The sequence below is a fragment of the Chiloscyllium plagiosum genome, unplaced genomic scaffold, assembly GCF_037043375.1.
Source record: "Chiloscyllium plagiosum isolate Xiang-an unplaced genomic scaffold, Cpla_swu_hap1 HiC_scaffold_3, whole genome shotgun sequence".
Lineage (NCBI taxonomy): Eukaryota > Metazoa > Chordata > Chondrichthyes > Orectolobiformes > Hemiscylliidae > Chiloscyllium > Chiloscyllium plagiosum.
In genome coordinates this window covers 47,600,873-47,625,363 of record NW_028270141.1, presented here as the reverse complement: position 1 = coordinate 47,625,363, position 24,491 = coordinate 47,600,873, and the positions used below count along the sequence as shown (strand labels likewise).

Below are 24,491 nucleotides of genomic sequence, written 5' to 3'. Positions count from 1 at the left end.
ATTCCATAAGCCTCCACCAGAATCTTAAGTAGTAATCACATGCTGTGTGGAAAAATATATCTTCACATTGCCACTGCCTTTTCACCATTCACCATAAATATCACTGGTGTCTTAATCTTTCCCTTGGTATAGGAACAGTTTCTCACAATCTATCCTGTCCAGACACTTGGAAATTTTGAATACCTGTCAAATCTCCTCTCAACGTTCTCTTCCAAGGACAACGACCAGAGATTATCCACTTTCTCAATGAAGCTCCTCATGCCTGGAACCTTTCTCATAAATCTTTTCTGCAACCTCTCTAATGCCTTCACACCAAGTGTCGTGGAGTCCAAACAACAATTTTATGACAATTTATCATGCTTATTCTTCTGTACGTTTTACCATTAATTTATAAAGCTAAAGATCACACAAGCCTTTCTGCCCAATAAAAAAAATCATGGGGTGTGAACATCACTGGCTGCACCAGCATTTATTGTCCATCTCTATGCCCTTGAGAATATAATAGGGAGTTGCACCTTGAACTGCGGCAGTTCATTAGCTGCGGGTATCTCCCAAAGCTCTTAGGTAGGGAGTTCCAAGATTTTCATCCAGCAAGACTAAGGAACAATTATATATTTCCAAGTCAGGACGATGAGTGGCTTGGACAGCAACTTGCATGCGGTGATCTTCCCATCTATCCATTGTCCTTGTCATTCTAGAGGCCAGCAGTTGTGGCTTAAGAGACTGAAAGCTCCCCTCTGAATGGATCAAGTAATTCATACTTCTCAAATGCTCATCCCATTTTAAATCCCACGCTCTAGCTCCCCAATACTCTCACTAACTGTTAGTCTTGTTGTTTTAAAGAAATTAATCCCTAATGAATATTCCTATAAATTGAGCACTCTAAATTATACTCCTTTCACAAAGTTCATGATAAACTTTTGGTTGCAGCCCTTATCTTCCAGTTTTGAATTGTACCACAACTGGAAAAGACAAGATTGCTCCAGGCTCAGTATCACTCAGCTACGAAAGTGAGGAACTGTACATCAATTAAATCTCAATTTAACAACATTGATCATACATCTCAACAGAAGGATCACATCAGGTCTCAAGAGTCACAGGTTAAAGAAAGGCAAAGTTAACCACTAGTCACACCCCTGACAGCTGCTTTGCAGGAACTGTGTGTCGAGATATAAGGTGAAGAACAACCATAGCCAAGCCAAGACTGTTACCAATCTAAGAAACAATGCCACAGAGGGAGATTTTTGGTAGTCACGCCTTTAGTAAACTAATAGGGATTTGACAATCAACAAACCAAGAACTACAAATGCTGTCAATCTCAAAAACAGAAATTGCTGGTGAAACTGAGCAGATCTGGCAGTGCCTGTGGAGAGAAAGCACAGTTAACATAGAGTCCAGTAACCTTCTTCAGAACTGAACTGGACTCCAGCTATTAACTCTGCTTTTCCTCCATAGATGTAGCCAGACCTGCCAAGTTGCTCTAGCAACTGCTGTTTCTGTTAAGGAATCAACAATTGCTGGGAGAGGTCAATGGTAAGAACAGAAAATAATCCCAGTGATTTAACAAAACATGGCCATAGCCAGTGATCCTTTCCAGTTAGTTAAAATGAAGGAAAAATGTATATTTCTATTATCTAATTGCTGAATAAACAATTTCCATTTGTTGAGCACCTTTATACTTCTGTGACATTTTACTGCTTATTGACAAAAACTAACTTAAATCATATAAAGAGCTATTAGACCGGGTAAGCATATGTTTCTACACACAGGAATTTTGTAAGGAGCATACTTAAAGGCGAACTGAGAGGAAGAAAGATCTAGCGAGGAAATTTCAGTGCCTCTCACCCATGCTGCTGAAGGAACCAATTGGGGTTGAAGGAAATGGGAGACAAACATAGAAACAAACCCACCTGAAATGTGCTGATAGTTCCACATGCGTGCGGAGTATTTGTTGACAAGCTGTACATTTCACTTGGAAAGGAACCTCTTGACACAAAGAAATCAACAACTTTTTTGCATAGTTAGGGAATGGAAGAGGGCAGCGTGTTCCCTGCTCACCTATTAGAAGAGAAACAAGAGGAAACTGGATTAGTTTCAGACAAAACCAACATTTCTGACAATACCCCAGAGTTTAATAAATCAAATGAACAGGGCAACAAAGAAGGGCTTAATGTTGAACTATAAGCTCATAGCAAGTCTTTAGCTCCACAAAAGACTCCGAGCCAAGTCTTTCATCTTCCATTTCTGATGTATGGTCACTGAACTGTAATTTTGACTCTCTTGCCACAGATGATACTTGATCTACAGAATCTTCTTTCGTGCTTCCTATAGATGGAAGAGGTAAATGGAATTCAATCTGGAGAAGCAAGGGGTAATGCAAGGGTAAAGAAAGGACAAAGAAAGCCAGGGAATACCCAATAAGCAGGAAAATATTGAGGGGGATAGAGGAAGTAAGATGAGTACAGGAAGTGAGAGACTTCAGAGAACATGACCACAGGTCTCCAAATCTGATAAGACAGGTAGATAAAGTGGGAAAGAAAGCATATGTAATGCTTTCCTTTATTTGATGTGATATAGCTTACAAAAGCAGGGTGTAATCCTGCAACTGTTTAAAAGCTGGTTATGCCCAACTACTGTTTGTGTGTAGTTCTGGTCAATTGCTCTAGAGAAAATACAGAGGAAATGTAGAAGCATGTTGCCAGTATTTAAAAACTGAGGATTGGTTGGATAGGCTAAGGCTGGTTACCTTACAAAAAATGTTGTGGTGATTTAATCAAGTTGTACAAACTTATGAGGGGCTTAGGCAGGAAATACTCAGTTCCCGTAGTGCACAGGTCAATTACTAGGGGCACAGTTTTAAAGTAGAATATTAGAGATGACACAAAGAAATATTTTTTTGCCCAGAGGGTGTTAGGTATCTGCAGTTTGCTGCCCAGTTTGATGGAGGAGACATCAGCTCTCAACTCATTTAAAAGGTAACTGGATCTGTTCTGAGGTGCTGTAATCCTCAAGAGAATGGACCAAGTGTTGGAGGTGTGAGTGGAATAGGCGGCTAGATTTTACTTTGGTTTTCAGGCAATGCAAATACAATTACTTCTTTTGCTCTGGCAGCTTTTCTATGGTTTCTGTGGATTCACCTGTGAATACTTGCAGAACACATCATTTTTATGAAGTGGAGAACTAGAGATAGGAAGGTTTAATTATTCAACCATCCTGTGTAGGATGAACCAATTAAACAAGCCTGACATTTATTTAGGAGGTATGCAGGGTAGGTCATGGGAAACTGGTGAGAAGGAAGAAAATATGTCAGTTTGAAGATGGTAATATTCTCCAGGGGCCAGACAGGAGTGGAGCTGATAGCTTTGGGTTCAGCAGTGTTGCACGAACGTTGAAGACTATTTGAAAGGGGACAATATTCTCATTTGCTCAGATGTACAGGATATTAAGTCTCTAAGCATTACCTATCAATTTCATGTTTCATATTATTTAACTGAATCATTAATCAGTTAACAGTCAATAAAAATTGTTACACATGGAAAGATGCACAGGACAGGCGACATCTCCAGTGAATTCAAGTGTGCCCTGCCTCCTCAAAATTTGGAATTTTTGAATCTGTTTCATTTAGACCTATTCATTTTGTGGGGCTCATCAAAAATCCAAACATACTAGGAAAGTCCCATTTCAAATATAATCAATGAAAAATGCAGAAGTTTTAAATATACATGCAGACAGTTTTAGTGCTATTTTACTGAAGCAAGTGATTCAGCTGCATAAAGAAATCTACTAGTTTACCGTAATGGAACACGTAATCAGGGTCTTCAGTTAGTGGAGAGACTGGAAGGTTCTCTTTAGATTAGATTAGATTCCCTACAGTATGGAAACAGGCCCTTCGGGCCAACAAGTCCATACCGACCCTCTGAAATGTAACCCACCCAGACCCATTCCCCATAAATGCACCTAACACTATGGACAATTTAGCATGGCCAATCCACCTAACCTGCACATTTTTGGACTGTGGGAGGAAACCGGAGCACCCAGAGGAAACTCATGCAGACACGGGGAGAATGTGCAAATTCCACACAGACATTCACCCGAGCTGGAATTGAACCTGGGTCCCTGGCGCCGTGAGGCAGCAGTGCTAACCACTGAGCCACTGAGCAGAGAAGGTTGAGGGGCAATTTAACAGAGGTGTTGACACATTATAAGTGGTTTTGTTGTGGTGGATAGGGGAGAAATGTTTCCACTGGTAGGAAAATCAATATCCAGTGGAGAGTTTCAAGATAATGGGCACAGACCAGACGAAGCAGTTAAACTAATTCTTGTTTTACAACGCATTTTGTGATCTAAAATGCATTGCCTGAAAGAATAGGGGATACAAGTGAAATAATTACTTGCAGAAGGAATTGGATATGCATTTTAAAAAGTCCTCAGCTATCAGAATAAGAGTTGGCATAGTAGAACTAATTGGACAACTCTTAAAAAGAGCTTGCATAGACACGAGAGGCCAAATGCCTTCTTCTATGATTCAACATTTTACAAACACACCATTGCCACCCCCAACCATTTCTCATCGCTATGTAACCGAGTTCCACAGGGTTAACATACCAATTTTGATGCTAATATTCAAACGCATTCTGCACTCCCATTTACCATCCCGCCACAAAACCTACCACTCAATTTGTGTCTTTGAAGGAAGTGATTTGTTTTGGCCATATGCTGCAAGCATTCATCTCTTAAATTGAAAAGGAGGTAGCAGCTTGGGCAAGCGAAGCACTGAGTAACCTGTGGTTCAAGGTCACACCGATGACCTTCATGATCTGGTGAATCAACCTATAAAGAAATGGACAATCTTTTAATCTGTGCATTCTTCCATCATAACTGCACATTCTTCATTAACTGGCAGGCAACAGCAAGTCAGTAGACAGGAGGCAATTCAGACCATCATATTTGCAACAGATCTGTGAATGAGCTAACCAATTAGTCTCACTCCCCTCGCTCTTCCAACTCAGCCCTGAAAGTCTTTTGCTTCAAATATTCTATCCTATCCCTTTCTGTAAATTAATGGTGAATCTGTTTCCACTATCAGGCCAGATAATAGTAACACAACGCAGTTGAATAAGTTTCCATCATTGGCCCCTTGGTCCATTTGTCAATTATCTTTAAGTGTCCGCTCAACATCAACCAACCCACCAGCGGAAACAGTTTGCTCCCCTCACAAAAATAAAACTGGCCTGGACCACTTGCAAAATATTGGGACACCAGCTCCAGGTATAAGAGGCTCATCATGAGTAAACGTCTAATGTCTAAAAGCAGTTACAAATAGAAGTCGGTGTCTGGCTAAAAGTCATAAATAACTCTGGCAATTCATTTCAATTGGACCTCACTGTGTACAAAGTGACTGGCTGACAAGCTTGCTTAGCTAATAAGCTAATTTATTGCACTGATTTCAGTCATCATCAAAATATCATTGGGAAGAAATTTGTGGAGGTGTCAGCAATCTTGGCTGCTGGCTTAAGATCCCATTGCTACTTATTTTTAGAAAAGCTTCTCAAATCTTATTTCACAGGCCAGCAGCAGACTTCTCAGGAACAGTGGGAATGGGAGCTCTGCCTAAGAGGTGCCAGCTAAGCAGAGGCTCGCAGCTCTTCTATACTCATCAGCTCCATGAAACAGGGAGTAGCAGCTGCTGGTAATAAACCATTCGAGATGTGATTCAGCCACAAGTCAGTGACTGATAACAATAACAAATTTTACACTTTGAAGAGGAGCTCTTTTATTTGAGAACTGTGATAAAGGTACCATGTAACTCCAGCATGTACCATGCTGGTCAAAACTCTCAGTCTCAGTATAGCTTAAAGTTTAGATACAAGATACTGCGTATGCTTAATGGAATGGTTTTGATTGCAGCTGGCATCTTTAACTGATTCCAGGCAGTACGGACAATGTTTTCTTTGCTTTCAATGAAGTTTAAGCTTTTTGAAGAAGTTCAAGGTACGAGAATATAAAAAAACCCCAAAGCTCTTCTTGCCTGTAATCATTTTAATTATATACTCATCCAAGTCAAACCAATCCCATTGAGGTTAGTTTGAAAAACAAGTTATACTGCACTGAGTATCTGACATTATTGGCCAAGATGCATTAGCTGTGGTTCAGTTGCCCTTAGCTCTGAAAAATGTTGTGGGTTCAAATTTTATGATAGGGATTTGACCGCATAAGGAGAAAGTGAGGTCTGCAGATGCTGGAGATCAGAGCTGAAAATGTGTTGCTGGAACAGTGCAGCAGGTCAGGCAGCATCCAGGGAACAGGAGAATCGACGTTTCGGGCATAAGCCCTTCTTCAGGAATGAGGAAAGTGTGTCCAGCAGGCTAAGATAAAAGGTAGGGAGGAGGGACTTGGGGGAGGGGCGTTGGAAATGCGCGAGGTATTTCCAAGTCCCTCCTCCCTACCTTTTATCTTAGCCTGCTGGACACACTTTCCTCATTCCTGAAGAAGGGCTTATGCCCGAAACGTCGATTCTCCTGTTCCCTGGATGCTGCCTGACCTGCTGCGCTGTTCCAGCAACACATTTTCAGATTTGACCGCATAACCCAATTGACATCCCTGTGCAGGCATTAGGGAATACTGCACTATCTTTCAGATGAACTGTTAAACGGAGACCCCGACTGCCCTCTCAGATGTACACAAAATATTCCACTGCGCTTTTTGTTTTGTGGGGTGGGAAGGTGCTGGGTTTGGGAAAGAGGACCAGAACAGATATTTGATGAGGAAACTGGTGGTTGAAGATAGGAGTGGAAGAAGGAGACTAGAAAAGAGATTGCAGGGGAGGAAACAGAAACAAGGATTAACAAAACTAACAGATGTAAACTAGTTTGGAGAATTCATGACCATTAACTTAGGAATCTCTCTTCAACATAAGTGAGCAATGGATAGAATGATTAAATTAAAAGTGAAAAATAACGACAAAGGGGTATTAAAAATGAATTTTATTCATCATGCATTCAGTATAACGTACCTTTAAAGCCAAATGCTCTTCATATTTCTGTCGGTTTATGAATCGTTGACAGCATGCAACACAAACATACCAAGTGGATGGAGACCCATGAAGAGTAATTGTGGGATCACATGGAGAATGGTCAAACCTTTTTTTAAAAAGAAAGCAAGAAAAGTTAGCACAGCATATCAATTGAACTTCCTCTAAGCCACCCAGTAGCAAAGATTAAAGGAGCAGAGCACCCTACAAAAAGGGTTGCAATGGAACAGCCCAGGATTGATCACACGCCATCTGTCACCTTGTGCCCATCACATGAAAAATAAAAATGTAAAGGTCTCTTGCGAGAATATCTATGCTCTCTGGCTAAACGTGGAATCCCCACTTCTCACAAAGCAGCCATGTGGCTCCAGGAGCCTGCTCCATCATTCAATAACACAGACCTAACTCCACTTTCCTGCCTGACTCCTATCTCTTGACTCCCTTGCAGATCAAGAATCTTCCTCACTCCGCGATGATCACATTTAATGTTAGCCTTTTACAGCAGTGGCAACAGTCCATCCACACCACTCCAACATGGACTTTTATACAGTGCAGAATCCACACAATCATAGATTTGTCAGGTACTGGAATGTACTAAGTGCAGCACTCAAATGGACTCTTTATACTGTGCCATAGAGGACTACCCTATTTAACCAATGTAGGAGGGATTTAAGGCTTTGTAAAACACCTATTTTGCTGGTGACACAATTAGGGCCAAGTCTTCTTTGTCATTTCGCACAATATTTCCAGCAATTGTTTTTTTGAAAATATAAGTCATGGCATATAGATAACGCTTGTTAGATCAGCATTTATCTTCCATTTCTAATAAACCCTCAAAAAGGTAGTGAAATGCTGGTGTGGTGTATATGGACTTCAGCAAGGCATTTGATAAGGTTCCCCATGGTAGGCTCATTCAGAAGGTCAGGAGGAATGGGATTCAGGGGAACATAGCTGTCTGGATACAGAATTGACTGGCCAACAGAAGACAGTGAGTGGTAGTAGAAGGAAAATATTCTGCCTGGAAGTCAGTGGTGAGTGGTGTTCCACAGGGCTCTGTCCTTGGGCCTCTACTGTTTGTAATTTTTATTAATGACTTGGATGAGGGGATGGAAGGATGGGTCAGCAAGTTTGCAGATGACACAAAGGTTGGAGGTGTCGTTGACAGTATAGAGGGCTGTTGTAGGCTGCAGCGGGACATTGACAGGATGCAGAGATGGGCTGAGAGGTGGCAGATGGAGTTCAACCTGGATAAATCCTAGGTGATGCATTTTGGAAGGTCGAGTTTGAAAGCTGAGTACAGGATTAAGGATAGGATTCTTGGCAGTGTGGAGGAACAGAGGGATCTTGGTGTGCAGGTACATAGATCCCTTAAAATGGCCACCCAGGTGGACAGGGTTGTTAAGAAAGCATATGGCGTTTTGGCTTTCATTAACAGGGGGATTGAGTTTAAGAGTCGTGAGATCTTGTTGCAGCTCTATAAAACTTTGGTTAGACCGCACTTGGAATACTGCGTCCAGTTCTGGTCGCCCTATTATAGGAAAGATATGGATGCTTTGGAGAGGGTTCAGAGGAGGTTTACCAGGATGCTACCTGGACTGGAGGGCTTATCTTATAAAGAGAGGTTGACTGAGTTCGGACTTTTTTCACTGGAGAAAAGGAGGAGGAGGAGAGGGGACCTAATTGAGGTATACAAGATAATGAGAGGCATAGATAGAGTCGATAGCCAGAGACTATTTCCCAGGGCAGAAATGGCTAACACGAGGGGTCATAGTTTTAAGCTGGTTGGAGGAAAGTATAGAGGGGATGTCAGAGGCGGGTTCTTTACACACAGAGTTGTGAGAGCATGGAATGTGTTGCCAGCAGCAGTTGTGGAAGCAAGGTCATTGGGGACATTTAAGAGACTGCTGGACATGCTTATGGTCACAGAAATTTGAGGGTGCATCGATGAGGATCAATGGTCGGCACAACATCGTGGGCTGAAGGGCCTGTTCTGTGCTGTACTGTTCTATGTTGCCTATCTGAACCATTGAAGGAACATGCAGAGTGCTTTAAGGAGAAAGTGAGGACTGTAGATGCTGGAAATCAGAGTCAAAGTGAGGTGCTAGAAAAGCACAGCCAGTTAGGCAGCATCTGAGGAGCAGGAGAATTGACATTTTGGGCATAAGCTCATCAGAAAACCAGCCTCATTCCTGATGAAGGACTTATGCCTGAAATGTCAATTCTCATCTCTTTGAATGTTGCCTGGTCGGTTATGCTTTTTCAGCACCACACTTTTTGACTATGATCCCCAGCATTTGCAGGCCTCACTTTCTCCTAGAGCTTTAAGGAGAATTCCATGATTTTGACCCAGCATCATTGAAGGAATGGTGATACTGTTGCAAGTAATGGAGTGAAACTCGAGGGAGCTTGCAAGTGGTAGTGTTCTCATGCAATTGCTGCCCTTTCCTTCTATGTGGTAGAGGTCATGGCTTGGAAAAGGTTTTAGAAGAATCCTTGGTGAGTTGCTGCAGTGGTATACACTGCTGCCACCATGTGTCAGTGTGAAGGAGATGGAAGCTGAAAGGGATAGAGGTGGACGGGGGTCAACACTGAAGGCAGTGAATGGAGTGCCAAATCAAGTGGACTGTTTTGGCTTGGATAATCTCAAGTTATTTCAGTGTTCTTGAATCTGCACCTATATTCAAATGGACAGCATTCCAATACACGCTTGACTTGTGTCTTTTAAATGATAGACAGGCTTTAGGGAATCAAGTGATGAGTAACCCAGGACAAAATGCTCAACCTCTAATCAGATGTTGTAGCCCCAATATTGATATGGCTGCTCCAGTCCAGTTTATGATCAATGATAACCCTCAGAAGGTTGATAGTGGGGGAACTGTAATGCCATTCAACATCAAGGGATGATAGATTCTCTCTTGTTGGAGACAGTCATTTCACAGCACTTGTGTGACCAGAGTATTACGTGCCATATACCATTCCAAGCAGAGATGTTCTTTAGGTCTTGATGCTTAAGAAAACAGCTTGCTTAAATATCTGAATTGTTATGAATGGGGCTGAAAATTATGCAATCATCAGCAACCATCCCTACTTCTGACCTCATGGAGGTGGGAAGGTCATCAATGAAGCAGCTGAAGATGGTTGGGTCTGGAACACTACTTTTGTGGTGCAGTGTAGTACCCTCCTGAACCTGAAGGCCCAGATTCAAGTCCCACCTTCCTCAGGAGTTTGTAATGACATTTTTGAACAGGTTAATAAAAAAAAATCTACTGTGAGAAACTTCTGCAGTGACGTATTGAGGTTGAGATGATGGACTTTGAACAACTACAATCAATTTTCTTTGTGCTTGATGTGACTTCAACTAACAGAGAGCTTTCCTCTGCATCCCATTTATTCTGATTCTACACTCGGTCGAAGACTGACAAGGACAGTTACTCTCAACTCAACCCTAGAGTTCAGCTTGTGCTCATGTTTAGACCAAAGTTGCAATGAAGTTACCACCTGCTGTTGCACATTTTTACTCAGCAATAGTGACAGAATAGGTCGCTGCATATGGGCTCTGGAAAAGCCCCAGGTTTCTCTTATCAAAACACAATACATAATCACAATAAGCACTAGTACTGATCCTCAGGTTCATTTCTCACCAAACATGCATCCATATTCCCAACCAGGAGCCAAAACAGAACCCCATGTTATCCATTAAATGTTCCTTGTGCTCCCTTTGTAGGAACATGGGAGGAGGTGTCACTGAACCAACTAGTTACAATGCAGCAACCACTACAACTATTCAGTTCCTTTAGGAAAAAAATACAGAAAAATTAAGTAGGCAAAGTATTAAACTTTCCTTATTTATTCAATGGCTTATTGACAAATCTGCAGTTTTGGTTTCTAAAACAGTCTTACAAAATGTATTACTTTCACTGATAAAAGAAAATGCCTACCTTTTCAAGTGCCCTAACAGCAGATGCCCGTTGTCAAACTTCCTGTTGCAATTCATTATTGGGCAGTCAATGGGATCAGGAGTCACTGGTGTATTTGTGTGTCTTCTATCTCCTCTACGACCAAAACTGACAACCCCAGGCTTTGGCCCTATTTGATAAATACATTGGGAAGGATGTAGAGGATTCGTAATTGGAAGAGGGGGTCAGGGATTAGGGCCAGAAGAGAATAAAATATGGCAAATTAGACATCTACAGCCAACGATGATGTATATCTAATTAATTTGGACAGAAGAGGCAGGATAAAATTAATTTGTGAATTCACCAAGTACCATTTTATCAAGATTTTTCTCTTCCTTGGAGCATAATTTTGCATGGAAGAATAAATTGCACCTGCATACCAAATAATTACGGTTCGCGTTACTGTCAGAAGGATGAATCCAAATATAGAATCAGCTACAAAGGATTTTATTTTGTTTAGCAGCAGCCTTGGTTGACTGTGCGGAGTTTACGCATTCCTCTCGTGTCTATGTGTGTTTCCACCAGGTGCTTCGGTTTCCTCCCATAGTCTAAAGATGTTCAGGTTAGGTGGATTGTCTATGGTAAATGTAGAGTTACAGGAATAGGTTAGGGATGGTGGGATGCTTTTTGGTGGGTTGGTGTGGATTGATCGCCAAATGGACTGCTTTCACACTGTAGGGGTTCTTTGATTCTCTAACTAAAACTGGTTACAATTGAATCATAGAATCCCTACAGTGTGGAAACAGGCCATTTGGCACAAGTTCACACCGGCTCTCCGAAGAGTAACCCACCCAGACTCATTCCTCTGCCCTATTACTCTGCATTTACCCCTGACTAATGCATTTAACCCACACATCCCTGAAAACTATGGGTGATTTAGCATGGTCAATTCACCTGATCTGCACATCTTTGGATTGTGGGAAGTAACCGGTGCACCCAGAGGAAACTCATGCAGACGTGGAGAGAATGTGCAAACTCTACACAGACAGTCACACGAGGCTGGAATCAAACTTGGGTCCCTGGCGCTGTGAGGCAGCAGTGCTAACCACTGCGTCACCGTGCCGCCCATAAATTAGTTTTGTTCCCTGCAGCCATTGATATTTCTATATTCAGGAAGCCGTTGGACCTGTGTACAATCCGTATTATGAAATTCATGTGAATAATAACGTGCTTTTCCTGTGCCTTTTCTGTGCTGATACAAACTTGTATCCGGGCGCCTTTCCACTCTGAAGCTGCCTCACAGCTTCCTGCACTTCTTGCTCTGATAACGGGGCATTGTACCCCAATGAACAAGAGCGTGAATTACCACTTCATTCTGAGAGACCGGTACAAATACAGACCATATAAGATGGAAATACCCAGATTTGCCAAAGAAGGTCCCCACTTCTATGCCAGTTGAAGCTAAAAGGAGCATAACGTTTCATGCGACTATAGTGGGCCGAAAACCGTCGCTCAGTCTTGAAAACTCTGCAATATACGAATAAATGACCTTGACAGTATTCTATTTTAAATTATTGGACAGTTAGGATAACAGTAACATGATGTTAGACAACTTGGATAGTATTGACTTTGGACTTTTGAGTGCAGTGCTCATCTCTGTTTTTGAAATATCTTGCACATCTAGCTATTTTTGATGGGAGGCTGGAGAATTGAACCCTGCCACCAGCCTTCCATGAATATCAAAAACATGTTTTAATCGTTTGGAAGCAAAAAAAAACATCTGTTATGTATCTATCTTGTTGACCAATTGCAATTGAATTTGCCTGGGTTCTTCAGAAACCTGGGTTGAATTCCAGTCTCAGGTCACTCGCTGTGTGGGATCTGCATTCTCCCTGTGTCTGTGTGGGTTTCCTCCCACAGTCCAAAGGTGTGTATGTTAGGTGGATTGGCTATGCTAAATTGACCATATTGTGCTGGTTAGGTAGGTTAGTTACAGAGGTGGGAGGGTCGATGGGCTGATGAATACTTAACTAGGCCTTTAAACTCTTCAGCACACTATTGCTGCCTTCAATATGTTTATTTTTCCAGTGGTTTAAACTCATCTGGATATAGGCCCACTGACATGCTTCAAAGGGCAACTACAAGAAATAATAAACTTATTTATCATTGCCAGTGATGATGTACTAGTTTTTGATTGGATTTGCTTTTGAATTAATGTTGAACTTTATATTGAATTATAGTGGGGAGTGTTTGTGTGAGTGTGTGTGTGAGAGAGAGCGAGAGCGAGAGCGAGAGCGAGAGCACAAATAAGTGTTTGGAAAGTGCAAGCCTTATGGGAAAAAAAAACAAGCAAACCAGCCATTTATGCAATCATTGGCCAGATAATGAATACTTCAACTAAAGCGTTTGGCTTGGCCCTTTAAATTCTTCAACACATCATTCTTGCCTTCAAAATGTGTATTTTTTCAGTGGCTAAAACTCATCTGGATATAAACTCATTGACATGCGTTGAATAAAGGGCAACTATAAGAAATAATAGAAATATTTATTATTGCCAGTGATGTTGCACTGATTTTTGATCTTAACTTTTTTTAAAATTGAAGTTCAACTAATAACGGGAATCCAGAGAAAATATATTACTGTTAGGGTGAAAGGAAAGGCTGGTCGGTATAGGGAATGCTGGATGACGAAAGAAATTGAGGGTTTGGTTAAGAAAAAGAAGGAAACATATAGACAGGACAGATCGAGTGAATCCTTAGAAGAGTATAAAGGAAGTAGGAGTATACTTGAGAGGGAAATCAGGAGGGCAAAAAGGGGACATGAATTAGCTTTGGCAAATAGAATTAACGAGAATCCAAAGGGGTTTTACAAATACATTAAAGACAAAAGGGTAACTAGGCAGAGGATAGGGCCCCTCAAAGATCAGTAAGGCAGCCTTTGTGTGGAGCCGCAGAAAATTGGGGAGATACTAAATGACTATTTTGCATCAGTATTTACTGTGGAAAAGGATATGGAAGATAAAGTCTGTAGGGAAATAGATGGTGACATCTTGCAAAATGTCCATATTACAGAGGAGGAAGTGCTGGATGTCTTAAAACAGGTAAAAGTGAATAAATCCCCAGGACCTGATCAGGTGTACCCAAGAACTCTGTGGGAAGCTAGAGAAGTGATTGCTGGGCCTCTTGCTGAGATATTTGTATCATCGATAGTCACAGGTGAGGAGCCGGAAGACTGGAGGTTGACAAATGTGGTGCCACTGTTTAAGAAGAGCGGTAAGGACAAGCCAGGGAACTATAGACCAGTGAGCCTGACCTCGGTGGTGGGCAAATTGTTGGAGGGAATCCTGAGGGTTAGGATGTACATGTATTTGGAAAGGCAAGGACTGATTCGGCATAGTCAACATGGCGTGGGAAATCGTGTCTCACCAACTTGATTGAGTTTTTTGAGGAAGTAACAAAGAGGATTGATGAGGGCAGAGCGGTAGATGTGATCTATATAGACTTCAGTGAGGCGTTCAACAAGGTTCCCCATGGGAGACTGATTAGCAAGCTTAGATCTCATGGAATACAGGGAGAACTAGCCATTTGGATACAGAACTGGCTTAAAGGTCGAAGACAGAGGGTGGTGGTGGAGGGTTGTTTTTCAAACTGGAGGCCTGTGATCAGTGGAGTGCCACAAGGATTGGTGCTGGGTCCCCTACTTTTTGTCATTTACATAAATGATTTGGATTCAAGCAGAAGAGGTACAGTTAGTAAGTTTGCAGATGACACCAAAATTGGAGGTGTAGTGGACAGCGAAGAGCGTTACCTCAGATTACAACAAGTTCTGGACCAGATGGGCCAATGGGCTGAGAAGTGGCAGATGGAGTTTAATTCAGATAAATGCAAGGTGCTGCATTTTGGGAAAGCAAATCTTAGCAGGACTTATACACTTAATGGTAAGGTCTTAGGGAGTGTTGCTGAACAAAGACACCTTGGACTGCAGTTTCATAGCTCCTTGAAAGTGGAGTCGCAGGTAGATAGGATAGTGAAGGCGGCATTTGGTATGCTTTCTTTTATTGGTCAGAGTATTGAGTACAGGAGTTGGGAGGTCATGTTGCAGCTGTACAGGACATTGGTTAGGCCATTGTTGGAATATTGTGTGCAATTCTGGTCTCCTTCCTATCAGAAAGATGTTGTGAAACTTGAAAGGGCTCAGAAAAGATTTACAAGGATGTTGCCAGGGTTGGAGGATTTTAGCTATAGGGAGAGGCTGAACACGTTGGCGCTGTTTTCCCTGGAGCGTTGGAGGCTGAGGGGTGACGTTATAGAGGTTTACAAAATTATGAAGGGCATGGATAGGGTAAATAGACAAAGTATTTTCCCTGGGGTGGAGTCCAGAACTAGAGGGCATAGGTTTAGGGTGAAAGGGGAAAGATATAAAAGAGCCCTAAGAGGCAACTTTTTCACGCAGAGGGTGGAACGTGTATGGAATGAGCTGCCAGAGGAAGTGGGGGAGGCTGGTACAATTGCAACATTTAAGAGGCATTGGGATGGGTATATGAATAGGATGGGTTTGGAGGAATATGGGCTGGGTGCTGGCAGGTGGGACTAGGTTGGGTTGGGATATCTGGTTGGCTTGGACGGGTTGGACCAAAGGGTCTGTTTCCGTGCTGTACATCTCTATGACACTGACTTTATAATAAATTTATATTGAATTGCTGTATTCGAGGGGGTCTGTGAGTGAGGCCACATGTGAGTGTGCATGTGTGAAGTCAGTGAGCCTGTTAGTGAGAGAATCAGAATGAGACTGTGAATGAGATTGTGTGCGACTGAGTGAAGGGCTTTTGCCCGAAACATTGATTTTCCTGCTCCTTGGATGCAGCCTGACCTGCTGTGCTTTTCCAGCACCACTCTATTCCAGACTGAGATTGAGACAGTGTCTGCGAGACTGAGAGTTTGTGTGTGAGTGACACTGTGAATGAAACTGAGTGTAAGAAGGAGAGCGAGTGTGAGAGAGGATATATTTAGGTAAAGGTGCAAACCATTTTGAGGAAAAAAATAACTAAGCAAACCAATCATTTATCCAATCATTGGCAGAATGATGAATACTTCAACTGAATTGTTTGGCTAGGTCTTCAAACGGTTCTGCACATCTTTTCTGTCTTCAGTCTTTTTACTTTTGCAATATTTTAACTGTTTTGAATTAAAACCCGATTTATATTTCTTTAAGAATGGGCAATTACAAGAAATAATGAATTGTTTATTATTGCCAATGATATTGCACTTGTTTTTGACCCTAAATGTATTTTAATTAATGTTTAGCTTTATAATGAATCTACATTGATTTGTTATTTTGTGAGTTGTGTATATATTTGTGTGAGTATATAAGAGAATATATATTTGTAAAATGCAAACCATTTTGAGGAAAAAAAATTAAAGATGCACAGAGGACCAGATCACTAAAGACTGTAATACATTTTGTTGTTCCCTGTTTATCTGCTTATGTTCAATTACTCAAAACTGTCATTGTCTCCTGTGGGGCTCGCCCTATAACCATGAAAAATTAAACAATCATACTCTTTGTATGAAAGTAGAGGTCTTACTGGTTAAGAGCCTAAATCTCTCTCTCACTCATTGACCTCTTCATCTTAATGTAATCACATCTCAGGTGTTGATTATATATATTCACTTTCCAAATAAATCCAAAACAAAAATCCATTCAAAGTAACAAAATACCAAGAATGTCTTAACAGTACTTTGGTCTGCATCAAATTCTGAACCACAATATGTATAAATTAACACCAGAAACAACAAATGCTGAAGCACTTTAACATTTCTAGCATATGTCTTCCACACACAATGTTCCAGTCTCCTGTCCCAATGTGATTCTAGCTGCCTGTGAGCTGTGGTGAGGAAGGCCTTTAGGGAGCTCATCACCGTTTTATTTTTTGGAGAGCTTACGTATTTTCCTTTCTCCTCCTCCTGTAAATCACTTTGAGCCGTATGTAGAATTTACTAATTAGACAATTACACTTAACCACTCACTAAAGTGGTTCAGCATCTTGGCTATGCCAACAAAACTAGACACCAGGCATGAGAGAAAATCATCTGAGTTCTTTGCATGATTTTCATTTCTAAAAAGTGTGTTTAGTAAATGTTTTCAATGTTCTTACATTTGCTTAAATAAAAAGCTTTAAATTACAATCTTTTGTTTTCTTCTAAAGTGGAAGGAAAATTCTGGGCTGATGGGGGTGAGGATACATTTCATATCCAATTGGTATTATTTCACCACCTAAAACCTATCAGCAATTTGTCTTGAGAACTCATCCCGAGGAACCATGCATCTGGGGTAAGAGATGGTCAGAATCCTAAAAATCAAGGTTGCGCCTGGGCACCGTACAAGAAATCACTGTGGGGTCAGGTGATGGAGAAATTGGTTGAACAAATAATGGATCTGCCAGGATTGGAAATTTGTTCTCAATATGTGGGAGAGGTGCATCCATTAAAATGGCCTCTATAATATCCATCTACACACTTGCACCACTGACCCCAAACAATTCATGAAATGCAACCTTTAGGATAATGATCACATTGCTCTTGATGCACTTTCAAAGAATTCATGCGCAAGACTGTTGAATAATATGATTTACACTGGTTGTCTCATCAAAGCTGTGGGACCAGACAACACAAAAATTAGTGGAAAGGCAGATTGCAAGAGGGATACAAACAGTTCACAAATTAAATTGTGATATGTGAGTAGGTAAAAAAAAATCAGCAAGTGGAGTATGTGGGAAATTGCAAAGTTGTTAATTTTGGTAGGGAGACAAAAAAGTATTATTTAAAAGGATAAAAACAGCAGAAATCTGCAAAGGGACTGGAGATGCTTGTGCACAACATACAGAAGCTCGCACAGGAAGGCAAATGGAATGTTGACCCTTATTTCCAGGGGGTCAGAGTGTAAGAGTGGAGAGGTCTTGCTGCAAATGTACAAGGCACTGGAGAGACCACATCTGGAGTATGTCAGCAGTTTGTGTCCCCTTAGTCAAAGAATATCATTTCACCGAAAGCAGTTCAAAGAAGGTTCACGACATGATCGCCGGTATGGTGGGACTGCCTTTTGAGCAAAGGCTAAACAGTTTGGGACTCTACTCTCTGGAATTTAGAAGAATGAGATGTGATCTTGTTGAATTGTACAAGATTCTTAGCAGGCTTAACAGGATAAACGCTGAGAGCATGTTTCCCCCATGGGACGGTCTAGGATCAGAAGGCATACTCTCCAAATAAAGGGTGCCAATTCAGAATTTAATCTTAGAATTAGCTTTATTGTCACATGTACTCAAATACCACATATCGCGCTCTCTTTGGTACAAAGGTACCTAGGTTCAAATTCTTAAGGACAAATTCTTAGCAGGGAAACAAAATAGCAAAATAAAGAAAGAAAAGCATCATAGATTATAGGAGTAAAGTTTTAAGAAGAAATGAAAAGTTCTGAATTCTTCTAACCCAATCCACACTGGCACCTTGCCTCCTGCCAGGCTTCATCTGAAGGATCTCGAAACTGGGAGACCACTCTGGAATCATCTCGCAGCTGGAGGTCACGCTGAGGCCACACCAGCCAGGAGATTGCCACTCTGGGTTTGCGCTGAGGCTGGATTTCAGCACATATGAGCAATAAAAAACTTGAGAGATAAACAAGAAAAGTGGACACAGCAAATGGGTCCTATTCCTCAGCCGAAGATTGAGTTGAGGAGGAATTTGTTCTGAGGTTTGAGAGTCTCTGGAACTCAGAGTCATAGCGATGTACAACATGGAACTGGACCCCTTTGATCCAATCATCCATGCTGACCAGATACCCTAAACTGATCTTGCCCAATTTGCCAGCATTTTTAAAAAAAATTCATTTGTGGGACTTGGGTGTTGCTGGCTGGCCAGCACTGACAGCCTATCCGTATTTGCCCTTGAGGTGGTGACGAGCTGCCTTCTTGAATCACTGCAGTCCACTTGCGGGAACAATGCCAGGTGGTCCGTCTTAGTTTTATTTCTTTGTTGTGACTTTCTAGCGACAGATACTAGGCCATTTCAGAGGGCAGTTGAGAGTCAACCACATTGCTATTGCTATAGAGTCACATGTAGGCCAGACCAGGTAAGGATGGCGGGTTTCCTTCCCTGAAGGACATTAGTGAACCAGATAGGTTTTTCTAACAATTGACAGTAGGTTTTAGGGTCATCAGATGACTTTAACAAAATATTTTTATTAAAAAATAAACTTTTTCTTTTGAATATTACAAATACAAAACCAAACAATTCAAATGAATGTTAAAAATTACATAAATAACTAAGCTAAAAAAGGAAAATCTAACAACAATAATAATGATAATAACCATAACACAGCTCAGCAAAACAAAGCAATAGTCCTCAATCATCAAGCGCATGAGTTTATCCGTATTCATATGTTTGTATTTCCCCCCCCCCCGCTGGATATCAGATTCATTACATAGAATTGCCATGGCTATAAAGGCACTTATTAGTACGCCGGACAAATCTGTATCCAGGGAGCCCAAAACGGGCCACCATGTCTGATTGAAATTCTCAGTTTTATGATGCACCAAACTCCTAAGTCAGTCCAAGGGGATGTACTCCATGACTAGCTTATGCCAGCCCATCAGCCCCGGGGATTTTCTGACACCCACCCTAATAGAATGTTCTTTCTTGCACAAAAAGTAAGGATCCTGAAAAGCCTTTCTTTGTGTGCACCTAGCAGATAATGTACCCTTAGCACTGAACACCCTCTTTTCCATGTCAAACATACAAGGATCAGTTCGAAGTGTGTTCTCTTTTTGTATGAAATTTCTAATTTAAAGAAACAAAAGAGGTCCCTACCCAGCAATTCATATTTTCAAGTCAACTGGTCAAAGGACATCAATATGTCTCCTTCGAATAAATCACTCAGGCAAGACACGCCCCTAACTGCCCATAGTTTAAACCCAGAGTTCATCGTCCCTGGCTGAAAGCCCAGCATATCAACTATGGGTGTCAAAAATGATGTTTTGGTAATATTGCCCTCACCCTGGTGCATTGCCCTCCATGCCTGGACAGTATTGATGACTATTGGGCTATGGCAATATTCCTTAACCGTTCTCATTTTGTCTAAAAGCAGCAGGCTAATAAGGGGGCATCTTGCCAGAGATGCTTCAATGAGGGTCCACCCGAGCCCAATCATTCACGCAAGATAGCAACAAGCTTAACTGATAGTTTTTGATATCTGGGAGACCCACTCCTCCAACTCTGTAAGGTAACTGCAACTTAGTCAATTTAATTAGAGGCCACTTTTGATACCAGATAAAAGAACTGAACCAGTCATTCAGTCTTCTAAATGTTTGCTTAGTAAAAAGCAGAGGTAGCATTCACATAGGATACAACAGGCAAGGCAGAATGTTCATTTTAATGAGGGCTATCCGAACTAACCAAGAGTTCAGAAGCACCTCCCATCTACGAAAATCCTGCTGGATTCTGTTGGATAAATGGGGAAAATTGGCTTTAAATAGCCAATTAAAAATGGGAGTAACAAATATATCTAAGTAGAGAAAGCCCTCCCGCGACCATCTAAATGGGTACAGAGATCCGCCTCAGGATCAGGCACTCTCAGGAGACCACTCATGGGCATGGCCTCTGACTTCGCAAAATTGACCTTATAACCAGAGAAGCCACTTAGTACATTGATGCATTGCGTCAGGTGTGGGACTGAGACTGTTGGGTTTGATAAGACGACAAGAATGTCATCTGCATACAGTGCGACCTTTTGTGACTTCGACCCCACTTCTGGAGCGGTTATATTGGGATCCCTGTGTATTGCCTCTGCCAGTGGCTCAATCACCAATGTGAGAAGCAATGGTGAGAAGGGACAGCTCTATCGACTGACCCTGCAAATATTAAAATTGCTTGACCGTATACCATTAGTGAGGATGGTGGCAAGAGGATCGCTACACAAAACCTGGACTCACCTGATGAAGGTCTATCCCAGGCCAAAACGGTGCAGAGTATAAAAAAGATATGGCCACTCGACCCTGTCAAATGCCTTTTCCGTACCTAAGGAGATCACCAATCCCGGTACTGTTGACATACTTGGAACACATTAAGTAATCTTCTGGCATTATCTGTTGACCTGCAACCTTTTATGATCCCCGAATGGTCCTCCTCAATAATGCTGGGCAGTGCAGTTTCTAGCCTTAATGCCAGAGTCTTAGAAAGGATTTTGAAGTCGGCATTCAGGAGTGAAATGGGCCTATAGGAAGCACAATCCTCCGGGGCCTTCCTTTTTTAAGGATGAGGGAGATGTTCGGTTCTCCTGGAAATGGTGGGAGGAGGCCACGACTATGTGAGTCATTAAACATACTAAGCCCTGACAATATTCTCAAATTCACTGGGAAGTCCGTCAGGACCCAGCGCCTTTTCATTCTGGAGCTGTCTCACAGCCTCCTGCACCACTTGCCCTGACAATGGGGCATCGAGGAGAGACTCTTGTTCAGGGGTCACTCCCGGTAGATCCAAATTCTTTAAAAAAAAGACTCCACCCTAACCCGCCTGCTCTTAGCTTTCATACTGGTATAATTCAGAGGAAAATTTCCAGAAAGCTGCATTAACCCTTTTAGAATTGTAAGTCAAATTTCCAGTGACTTCTCTGATCGAGGTAAAGGCTTGCGGGGCGCTCCTTTTCTTAGCAAGGTATGCTAGGTACTTGCCTGGGTTATCCCCATGCTCAAACAGCCCTTGACGTACTCTTAATGATTAAATACATTGGGGCGTGATTGGAAATAGGATATTGCCAATTGTACATTATGCCATCGAACCCAGATGTGCTGCAGGGGTCAGAAAAAGATCAATCCTGGTGGCATTTATGTGAGCTCGAAAAGAATGTGAAGTCTCTACCAGTAGGGTACAGGTGCCTCCAAACATCTACCAACCCAAAATTCAGCACACAAATGCCTTCATTGTTTAGATTGCAAAGATGATATTGGCAAGCCTTTGGGCAATCTGTCTACTGTAGGGTCGATGAGACAACTGAAATCCCCTCCTATGATAATATGTTAAGATGCAAGGTTAGCCAGTCTAGAAAGCGTGTCTGTCAAAAATTTAAGGGGGTGGGCCAGAGGACAGTAAACATTTAAGATCCCGTATTCTTCCCCATGTGTCAAAGCTTTAAGGATTGTAAAATCTCCCGTGTGTGTCTTTAATGCACTCTAATAACTTAAATGGCAGATTCTTCCTAGCTAAAATGGCCACCCCCGACTTCTTATATTGAAAGATGAAAACTAAACCCATTTTTTTTGCAGCTTCAAATGCTCTGCATTTTCCAAGTATGTTTCTCGTAATAAGGCAACATCCACCCTCTCCCTTTTAAGGCTGGAAAGTACCTTCTTCCTCTTGACTGGCAAATGAGTACCCTTAATATTCCAGGTGCACTACTTAAGCACATCCTTAGCCATAACCTTCTATAGCACCATTTAGACTCCAGAGAGGAAGAACCCGAACTACAGATTGCTGAGCTTTCATGCAAAAGAATCCACAAAACTCAAAAACTACACAGACTAAAATAACGACAGCCAACAAATCTCACAAAAACTGTTTTGTTTTTCAGTTTTGCTGTGTACAAAAAAGAAAATTGTCAAAGGCACTGATTGGAGTGATTTACCCCCCCCCCCCCCCCCCCCCATTCAAAGGGGATACCTAGACATCCTACAACCCGACTTACCATCCCAAATGCCTTCTCAGCTCCTACCAGCTAGGGTTGCGCCAGATACACTGACCACCCGGTAGAGAAAAAAAATCACAGGAGCAAAGTCAGTACAAGGGACAAGTAAACTAAAAATAAATGTCACCCATCCTTGAACATAACTTAGTGATTAAAGATAAATATTCTATTCATCCCGGATATCATTTCAAGCAACTTATTACCAGAAAGAGGACTCCATTAGTCCTTTTCAAAGAAAAACAAACCCAAACAGCTCTGTCCACTATATCTATTTGGCTGCTTGACTTAAGTCAACTTGTCCACAAAGTTCTTCGCTTTCTCGAGCGAGTCGAACAAATGTATGGATCCATTAAGATTGATCCGAAGCACCGCTGGATATCTTCGAGGATACAGGATCCCAAGTTCTCTCAATCTCCTCTTGACGCCATCGTAGGACTTCCTTTAATCGGACCACTGCTGCACAGATGTCTGGAAAAAACACGACCCCTGGAGCCGCCACATACCAACACCCTCTAATCCCTCCCCTGGACTCTCAAGGGTTCCTTTGCCCTCAGCTTGTCTTTATAATAATGGAACCTTACCAGGATAGGATGTGGTCAGTGATCTGCACCTGGCTTTTGTACCACAGTCCAGTGGGCGCTTTGTTATCCTTCCCTTCTCAACATCCACCCCAAGGAACTCCGGGATACACTCCACCAGCTGCTCGCTTTCCGTCGCCTCCGTTATGCCAACAACGCTTAGGCTCTTTCTTCTGGCAGACATAGGAGCCAACTTCTCTTCGATTTTTTTCCTGGATGTGCCTCCCCACGACCTCTCAAGATTTGGTCAGCTCCTCAACCAGGGTGCAGTGAGTAAGCGAGTCTGCTGCTTCAGACGGCTGGGCTGTAGCCCCAGCCCTGGGTGAGCTTCTTCCTTTTATTGGCATTCTCCAATTGCAACGACAAAGGTAAGCCGATTTTTTTTGGGTTTCTAACTCCTTAACTGTGTTTTTACTCACAGTAAAGCGGTTGCAATGGGTTCTAGCTCTGTTGTGTCAGTGTTGCAGCGTGAAATCCAGCAAACGCAATCCCAACAGGATGCCGCCATCTTGGATCCCCCCATCAGTTGATTCTTAGTTCCAGATTTTTTCTTTAAACTGAATTCAAATCTCACCATCTACCATGGCGGGATTCAAACCCAGGTCTCCAAAACATTATTCTGCGTTTCTGGATTAATACTCAAGTGATGATACCACTCGACCATCGCCTTCTCTGGTGGCCCATGTTCCTTAAAACCCTTCTTATTTATATACCCATCCAGATAATTTTTAAATGTTATTGTACCCATCTTCATAGCTTCCTCTGGCAGGTTGCTCCATACACACACCACCATCTGCGTGAAAAGAAAAGGTACCCCTCAGGTCCCTTTTAATTCTTTTGGTTCTCACTTTAACCTATGCCCTCTAGTTTGGACTCCCCCAACCTGGGGAAAATAACTTTTCTATTTACCCTATCCATGCCCCTCAATTTTATAAACCTCTCCCCTTAGTCTCTCATACCCATCCAGATAGCTTTTAAATATCACAATTGTACTAGGCTCCACCACTTCCTCTGACAGCTCATTCACATGCATCACCCTCTGCATGAAAAAGGTGTCCCTTAGGTCCCTTTTAAATCTGTCCTCTCTCACATTGCTCCTATACCCTCCCCCAACCTAGGGAAAGAATCTTGACTACTGACCCAATCCATTCACTCATGATTTTATAAACCTCTCCCCGCAGCCTAACAATCCAAGGTAAATAGCCCCAGCCTCTCCAACACCAGCAACATCCTTGTAAATCCTTTCTGAACTCTCAA

At 42.0% G+C, this 24,491-nt stretch overlaps 1 protein-coding gene across 4 annotated transcripts in view; it reads right to left on the bottom strand.

The window, feature by feature from the left end:
• The window catches only part of znf451 (zinc finger protein 451), an 84,457-nt gene that overhangs the window by 21,603 nt on the left and 38,363 nt on the right, over positions 1–24,491 (bottom strand). For all 4 annotated transcript variants that reach the window (XM_087979299.1, XM_043681314.2, XM_043681324.2 and 1 more), the window contains exons 6-9: positions 10,969–11,116; positions 7,013–7,139; positions 4,671–4,830; positions 1,911–2,058 (exon numbers count right to left, since the gene is read on the bottom strand). In XM_087979299.1, coding sequence (XP_087835425.1) covers positions 1,911–2,058; positions 4,671–4,830; positions 7,013–7,139; positions 10,969–11,116 — 583 coding nt within the window. The remainder of the gene's footprint in view (positions 1–1,910; positions 2,059–4,670; positions 4,831–7,012; positions 7,140–10,968; positions 11,117–24,491) is intronic.